An 8979-nucleotide genomic window follows, 5' to 3' on the forward strand; every position below is an offset into this window, starting at 1 on the left:
TATTAGCTTAGGCAGGAAATAGGGAGGTAGAAGTTCTGGTTCAGAGAGGGGATTCAGAGAAAGAGACAGGCATAAACTTGGGGATCAAGTTTAAGCTTTCTAGATCGGTGGTTATTGTTCTTCACGATCATCCTCATCTTTTGCCACAGGAGGGGCCTGTCTTTCAAACCAGACTAGTGGTCCAGGATTGTCGGCCATCTCGGGCCTACATGTGTTGTGCATGTTTGGCCTTCCTCTTTCAACCTGAAAATGCCCAGTCAGGGTTGAAGATCCTGCTCAGGAGCCGGGGTTTCTGTAAAGTCTTCCCAGAGTCCTCTCTTCCAGTCAGGGCTACCTCCTACCAGCTGCTCCACCTGCAGGACCATTACTCTGTCAGGGACTGAACAGTTCTTCATCTGACCTCTTATGCGCCATCATCCTTGTGTTCTCTGCCTCTTTTTCTTCACCTCCTCAGCATCTTACTCACAGCCTGCCACACAGTTTATCAAAACATCTAATGGTTCCTTAAAACATGGTTTACTGGGTACACAGTGTTCTGCCTGCATGCATGCCTTCATGCCAGAAGAGAGCATCAGATCCCATTACAGATGGTTGTGAGCCACCATGTGGTTGGTGTGAATTGAACTCAGGACCTCTGAGCCATCTCTCCAGCCCCATCTAATGATTCTTTCTCCCTTTAAGCAGTTTTCACTCTTAAGGTCTCTCTGGTGTAGCACTGGCTGTTCTGGATCTCACTCTGTAGACCAAGTTGGCCTCAGACTCACAAAGATCCACCTGTATCTGCTTCCTCAGGGCTGGGATCAAAGGTGTGCACCACCACACTCGGCTTCTATATAGATATTGATTAGATATATAGATATAGATATATGAAGAAGCAAGAACTCCTTGGAGTGGGATGGTCTCCAAGGGAGAGAAATGTCCCATTTAATGTTTCTTAAAGGACTGGCTTGTAAGCTGCCATCTCCTTGAGACATGTACAGGGGTGGGGGTGGGGGGACTATTTGGAGGGTTGTATTTTGAGATACCCTCCAGAGGTGAAAGCAGGGAAATGCTTCCTAGCAGACACCTCAACTCAGTGTTCTGCACAGGGTCCTGTCTTTGGACAGCCTGTGTCTTTCCCTTACTTCATCCCATCTGTGGGAAGATTCTAGACTTGGCTGTCTCTTTAATAGTCAGCTTCTTCTGGCATGTTCCGTTTTCCTAGAGGATCCCGGGAAGCCAGGGACATGAATTATAACGAAGGTCTCCTCACACTGGGTCACCTCTCTGAAAGGAGACACTGCTAGGGCTGCAGCTCTTAGGCTGGTAGCAAGTTCTGTTCAATGTTTTTAAATGATTTTAAAAATAGTCTGATTTCTGTCTTTTTTTTTACTGTTCATAAAGGGTTTTATTGCTGTGAAGACACCATGACTATGGCAACTCTTATAAAGGAAAACATTTAATTGGGGCTGGCTTATAGTTTCAGAGGTTCAGTCCATTATCATCATAGTAGGAAATATGGCTGCATGCAGGCAGACATGGTCCCAAAGAAGGAGCTGAGAGTTCTACATCCTGAACTGAAGGCAACAGGAAAGAAACTGTGGGCCACACTGGGCATAGCTTGAGCATAGGAAACCTCAAAACCAGCCTCCACTGGGACACACTTTCTTCAACAAGGCTACACCTCCCCATGGCCAAGCATTCAAACGTGTGAGTCTATGGGGGCCATTCGTATTTAAATCACTACAACCACATTCCTATGTTTCTTTAAAATGAATTATTGAATTGCTGAGCATGTCAATCTCAGGTGTCCCAGTGCTGGCTGGGCCTCCCCTGCTCCTTGCTCCTCCCCCATCCAGAGCCCTCCAGGACATCCACCCAACCATGAGACACCTTTCCCAAGACAGGGGCTGTCTGAACCCATGGGGGACCACTTTGTCCAAGTGCTCCATGACTCGAGCAAACACATTTTCTGTTTCCAGGCTCATAGAGGACCTGCTGCATAGAGTTCTCCCACAGGTAGAAGTGTGATCACATGACTTGTTCAGCATGTCCTTTGGAACTCACACCACAGATACTCCCTCTTGTACCTGACTTAAATCAAGTGTAACCCTGACTTTGGTGAGATGAAATGATTTCTGCATTTCCACCGACAGAATATGTTGATTGACAGCTATGCTTCCAGCCTTGTTCGGAGATTTGACAAAGGGATGGAGTGGGGATAGGGTAAACAGGAGACCAAGCAGGAAGTAACTTTAATAGGTCACATGTTTGTTGAGCGAGCACAGGACTGATCCACATTTTGAAAGAGTTGGGTAGTGCGTCACTCTTGTAGTCTTAGCACCATGGAGACGGAGACAGGAAGACGCCTGGGCCCACTGGCCAACCAGCCCAGCTCACTTGGTAAGTTCCAGGCCAGTGAGGGACCCTGGGTCCAAAAATGACATGATGACTCCTGGGGAGGAGCACCTAAGTTTGCCCTCCACCTTAGACACTTAGCACACATGTACACGCGCGCGCGCACACACACAAATAAGTTAGCATAACTTCAGGAATGAATATTTAATCATGTACTATTGTCAGTTCACATGGAAATAGAACATTCTTTATGGTGGCCCTCAAGATGACTTATCAAGGTCATGGACTTTGGGTGATTATCTAATCTTGGTCTGTAAAAAAGAAGAAAAACGATGTAAAAATGGGGAATAAAGTTTAAAATAGTGATTATGCTGAAAAAAAAGTCATTATTTAGCATATTTGTCTCTTACTTTCAAAAACTTGTCATTTATATCAAACTATGGGACCATAAAATGATAAAACACAGTGTGTTACCATCCTCGGCGAGGACCACCCTCGGCGAGGACCACCCTCGGTGAGGACCACCCTCGGTATGGACCATCCTCGGTGAGGACCACCCTCGCTGAGGACCACCCTCGCTGAGGACCACCCTCGGTATGGACCACCCTCGGTGAGGACCACCCTCCGTGAGGACCATCCTTGATGCATGTGAATAAAATACTGTGCCACAGTCTCCTTGTATTTAATGGGCTCCTAATTTATATAGGTCAAGATTCATCTTTGAAATAAAACCTACAAAATCTTCTTGCACATGTGAAACAAAAATTAGACATCTGAGGGTGGAGATGGCGGAGTGGCTGACAGGGCTTGCCATTCTTACAGAGGACCAAAGTCTGGTTCCCAGCACCCACGTCAGGTGGCTCACCAGAGCCTGTAACTGCAGTTCCAAGCCTCTGGCCTCTGTGATCACCTACACTCATGTACATACCCATAGACAGACACGTATATACATGAACCAAAAACATATTTTAAAAAGACATCTGGGAGTACTTCTTACTCTGAAAGTTCAACTGTTCCCACTGCCAGAGACAAGTGGATAGATCAGAACAACACTTTTTAAAAAGATGTAGAGGAATTCTCAGGCTGGACTTCTGACTGGTACACTGAGGTCAGTAGGTCGGCCAAGACTTTAGAGTTATTCACAAATGTAGCCTGCAAGGGCTCTAGAGTTTTCACACAAAGGGGCTTACCAGCTGGGAGCACCTTGTGACCTCATTCCCTTGTTTCAAAATCAACAAATCCATATAGATAAGCCTCAAATTCAGTGCAAAAAAGAAATGCGATAGGTAAACAAATGTCTCGACTGGTAAATGTGCAAAATTATATAAAAATAAATAATTTTAGAAATAAATCCCATGGTTTGTTTCTACAACTCAAAGAGAAAAATTCATGCTGTTTTGGAAATTGAAACTCCTGAGCAGATTTAAACTGCTTTTGCAAGATTTTTGTGTTTGCAAGATGATCATATAAAATAGCTATGTTATTTTTTCTAGCTTTTCAACTTTAGTATGTGTTACCACTGAAGCTGGGACCCAACTGTTCTTACAGTCGACCCACAAGCTTGTGTATACACTACCATACAGCACTGGGCTACATGACTGACAGAGACTTCTAAAAACAGAGTTCAAGGTTTCATGCAAATAGAGTCATTTCATAAGCATGTAGGAGGTAAGTGTTTTTATTGAAGACAATCACCTCGCTCATAACCCTTGGAGAATCCTGCTTATAGCTTCTGAGAGGGCAGGCAGACTGGCCTTCTAATCCAGGCTCCACAGAAACCTGACAGTAATGAGGTAGGTGGGACGTGCCCGTCATCTCAGAACTACACAGGATCTTGCTAAACTTTGCAGGCTCGCCTCCAGGATAGCTGGGGGCTTTACGTATGTGGGATGCTATGCAAGGCCTACAAGAAAAGTTTGATCAAGCAACTTTTTTCTACCAGGAAAGCATAAAATACTTCATATTTACCTTTTTATCTTAAATGTAAGGGGAGGAAAATTAAATGTATTATTTACTACATGTACTTTAAAGACATCATTTTTTAAAACAGATTGGAAAACTTACCTTAGCCCTCTGGCTTTCTCTCTGGGCATTCTGATTAAATCTTCCAAATGTCTATTTCTTTCTTCCAAACTAAAGAAACAAACAACGGCATTTTACACAAAAATGGACTTTTTCTAGATGAGCATCTCGTAAATTCTTTGGAGACGTTGCTACTGTTCTATTACTGTGAAAAGACACCATGACCAATGCAACTTTTACAAAATAACCATTTAATTGGTAGCTTGTTTACAGTTTTACAGGGTGAGTCCATTATCATCAGGGCAGGAAGCAGGCAGGCATAGCACTGAAGCAGTAGGTTCCACCCCCAGTGACATATTTTCTCCAACAGGGCCAAATCTTCTACAAGACCAAACCTAATCCTTCCCAAACAGTTCCACTAAGTTTCACTAAAGGTGAACCAAGCCTTCAAACAGATGAGCCTATGAGAGTCTTTCTCATTCGAACCATCATAGAACCTTAGCATTTTTCTGGCCATTTTTATCTTTAGTCCTGGAACCTATAAAGAGAAAAATTAACCAAGTATTCTGAATTGCCTTCATATCTTCTTTCTTTTCAAAACTTTTTCCTGGGCTGGAGAGATGCTCAGTGGGTAAGAGCACTGACTGCTCTTCCAGATTCAATTTCCAGCAACCACATGGTGGTTCACAACCATCTGTAATGGGATCCGATGCCCTCTTCTGGTGTGTATGAAGACAGTGACAGTGTACTCATATACAATAAATAAATAAATATTTTTTAAAAAGAATAGGTAATAGCATAGCATGCCATTTAGCTATTTTTGTTTGTTTGCACAGTGTGTGCACTGTAATATAGCCCTAGGGTAGTGCGTTAACAGAGCTCCTGATCTGGGACTGTGTTAGCACAGGAAAATGCTTGGCGGTGTCACAGCATGGTCACAGCATTCTGTTGGCCTGCTAGAGATTTGCCTGTTTCTATTCTTATGCAGAAAGAGAAGAAGACAGAGACAGAGACAGACAGAGACAGAGACACAGAGAGAGACAGAGGCACAGAGAGAGACAGAGATGCAGAGAGAGACAGAGACACAGAGAGAGACAGAGAGACAGTGACAGAGACAGAGATCCAAGCAAAAGAGACCTTTAGAATCTCTAATAGACTCTTCAGGACACATAGTCAGCATGCTAAAAAAAAAAGTTCAAAACAGTACTAAAAGCCACAAGGACAAAAGGCCAACTCACCTACAAAGGCAAGCACATCAAAACTCTAACTAGCAAAAGAACAGAATGATTCATCAAAGGTAAACACAATATATCAAACCTCTCGAAGGAAGCCTGAAATCCAGAAAATGGAATGATAGAGTTCAAGTCCTAGAAGCAAATTAACTTCCAAATAAGCTTGTTATGTCCAGAAAACCGTCTTCCAGAATGTTAGAGAAATATGGATATTTCAAGCACACACTAAAGCAACTCAAGACCACCAAGCCAGCATTGCAAAGGACTCTTAAGGAACCTTAAATAGAGAGGAGGACGAGTCTGAACAAGGAGCCCAGCAGACCCACAGCCCCTCAGACGGACAGGAGAGACAGACAAGAACAATTCAGTGAACCAGGAAACGACCAACCAAGTCACGGGAATCAGCACAGCTCTCAGGAATAACCCTAAGTGTGAGTGGCTTAAAGTCCCAACTAACCAATTAAGACACAGAATTGCTGCTTGGAGTAAAAGGGAAGATCCTAGTTTCTTTTGTCTCTAGGAAATGCATAATGGCAAAAACCAGTCACAGACTGAATGTGACAGATGGAAGTCATGTTACCAGGTAAATGGAAGTCAAAAAGCAGGCTGGCAGGGCTCAGGAAACACCAAAGGTAGGCAGAATGTCGTCAGAGAGCTGGATCTCTTGCCACACACATGTCACCCTGAGCTCAATCCCCAGAACCCACAGAGGAAGGACTCCCCAGATGTCAACATGTCCTCTGACCTACACACACACACACACACATACACACACACACACACACACACACACACACACACACACACACACGGGGGTGGGGGCTCATCTGTGTATATATAAAACACACACTGAGAAAACAAAAACCCAAATGGAATGTAAGGATGTAGAACAGATGTGTTTATTTGGTTTAGGTCACAATGTCGATCATTTCGTATCCTTAGAACTGTGACTTGACATTTAGTTCCATTATTTAGGATGTTAGAACATTTTATATGCCTGAATTTCTTACGCTTCTAGTATTGATAGTATTGGTAATCGTTTTAAAAACTGACAAGCACACAGGGTGATCTCTGTATTTGCATTGTATCACAGAAACAAGGGAGCTCTTGTCTTCCCTCTCCCTAACTCGGATCTGACATAAACTTTGATCCCCCAAACTTCCAGCCACCTCTGCATTTTGTATATCCTGATGTTCGGCTTGGATGTGGAATGGGAATAAGAGTGGCGCTTGGTCCTATCTATTGATCTCTGCCTTCTAGATTCCTGTCCCCATGTTTTACCTTTCACAATCAAACAGGCTAGGCCCCTCCCTTCTCGGGAAGGATGTGAAAGGCTGGTGTATGGGGGGGAGACAGGTTGAACTGTTTCCTGGCAGTTCTGTTGTTTGAGATTGCAAAATAACTTTTGTTGATTTGGTTGGTCTGGGTGTTTTGAGACAGGATTTCTGTGCAGCCCCGGCTGTCCTGGAACTCCATCTGTAGATCAGTTTGGTCTCAAACTCAAAGATCCATCTGCACTGCATTCCTGAGTGCTGGGATTAAACACACACCAACATGCCTAGCTGCCCAGGATTTGTATGGAGAAGCTGGAGAAGGCTGGGTCACACTGGAAGGTCCATGTCCTGTGTATTGCCGTAGTGCCAAGGCCAGTTCATTGGAGCCTGCACACCTACCCACTGCCTCTGTCAGTGGTAAAGTTTGTCATTTGTGGGGGGTTGCAAGCAGATGCTCAGGTAATTACGTGTGTGAGAGCTGTTCTTCTCCCACTCTGGTCAGGGGATCCTCTGACAGGCAGAACCAGGTCTCATGAACCCCGGAGAGTGGAGTGTTGGGCCGGTGACTCTCTGGCAGGCAAAGGGTAGCTGTGGGGTGGCTCTCTGGAAGGTTTGCCAAGCAACAGTTGCTGGTGCCCAGCAGTTCCTCTTTGCCATGTGGGAGTAACCCTGCTACAAAGCTGTCACTGCGGGGGAAGTCTTGTGTGGGGTTCCCACTGCTGAGCTGTGGTCCTGCTCTCAACTGTGCAGAGGACACAGCCTGCTTAATTCTGGGGCACAGGGTGGCATTTGGCAAAGTTGATGACTGACTGAACTGCCAAGCTAGATATTGGGGCTCTCAGTACCAATTTGCCCATGAGTCCCCAGGAGTGTGCTGCGTGGTGGCTGTCTGTCCACCAGACGGGAAGGATTAGTGGAAGCAGCGCCAACAAGCCCAGGTCTGCTCTACGGATCCACTGTGGGCACTGGCAGGGTGGTAGTTCCACCCAGAGGAGGAGGATAGAGCTGGGGCTGGTGCAACACAGTGAAGACCACTGAAGAGAGTAAAGCCTTTGAACTCTGTGTCTCCTCTGGGGGTGAGCAGTCCTCACAGAAGTCCTACCACCCACGGGGGTGTGGGGGAGCGAAGGGGGGTAGGGTCATGGTCCTTTTATAAGAGCTTTTCCTGTGACCGGACCGCAGGGAAGACAGGAATATACCTCACAGCCTAGCAGTCAGGTTCCCCAAGGCCAATGAAGACTTTAAAAAAAATAAATGAAATCCAAGATTGTAAGTCTCAAATTGCCCAAGACACTTTTTCTTTGGATTAAATATACACTGGTGGTACCTTTTAAGAGGTTCGTTTGTATACCAAAATTCTCAGAAAAGCTGTAAACCTTTGAAAACTGCATACGACAAGTAAGCAAGCAGTCTGTCAGAAGCCATGCTATGTTCTGACTCCGAGTGTCCCACAGAGGAAAGAAGTAATAACTTATTCTGAACCAGGCTGGGGACATGGTTTTAGTCTATCCTAAAGGACACACGCTGTTATCCTATTTCTAAGAGCCAGAGGAAAAAAATCATAGAAGTCAGAAAAATCAAACAAAACATCATCAAATATTCAAAAAATTTAAAAATTAGTTTAACTTACTGTGCAATCTGGGAATGGGATATCTCAAGTCTTTGATCAGCACATTTGATAATTTCTTCATATGATGTTACCTTGAGAAAATAAATATTTTTTATAAATATGAGTATTTGCATTTAATTTTATTTTCTCCTTTTAAAAGTCTTTACAAGTTGAAGTTTAATTATTTGACGACAGTAAATAAAAATTTTACAACAGACAAAATGTCCTTTTTCTATTTTTGATATCAAATATATGAATAACAATAGAGTTAAACCCACTCATCATGCTGGAGATGGGAGTCCCAGAAACTCACTGTCTGCCACACATACAGGGCCAGGGAGGGATGGTGGCGTATTAAGTTAATGCAGCCCTGGTGGGCTCAGGCCTGCAGTTTCAGCACTTGGGAGGCTGAGGCACTAGAATTTGGGATTCCAAGGCCAGACTGAGCCACATATGGAGACATTGTCTCAGAAAACCAAAATGAAAACAAAAAAGCAAAGTAAAA

At 44.2% G+C, this 8979-nt stretch overlaps 1 protein-coding gene across 4 annotated transcripts in view; it reads right to left on the minus strand.

The window, feature by feature from the left end:
• Window positions 1-2526: 2526 nt before the first annotated feature.
• The window catches only part of Cage1 (cancer antigen 1), a 38480-nt gene continuing 32027 nt past the window's right edge, over window positions 2527-8979 (minus strand). For all 4 annotated transcript variants that reach the window (XM_032885068.1, XM_032885069.1, XM_032885067.1 and 1 more), the window contains 3 exons: window positions 8496-8566; window positions 4402-4470; window positions 2527-2648 (listed from right to left, as the gene is read on the minus strand). In XM_032885068.1, coding sequence (XP_032740959.1) covers window positions 2564-2648; window positions 4402-4470; window positions 8496-8566 — 225 coding nt within the window. In that variant the 3' untranslated portion in view covers window positions 2527-2563. The remainder of the gene's footprint in view (window positions 2649-4401; window positions 4471-8495; window positions 8567-8979) is intronic.

The sequence above is a fragment of the Rattus rattus genome, chromosome 14, assembly GCF_011064425.1.
Source record: "Rattus rattus isolate New Zealand chromosome 14, Rrattus_CSIRO_v1, whole genome shotgun sequence".
Lineage (NCBI taxonomy): Eukaryota > Metazoa > Chordata > Mammalia > Rodentia > Muridae > Rattus > Rattus rattus.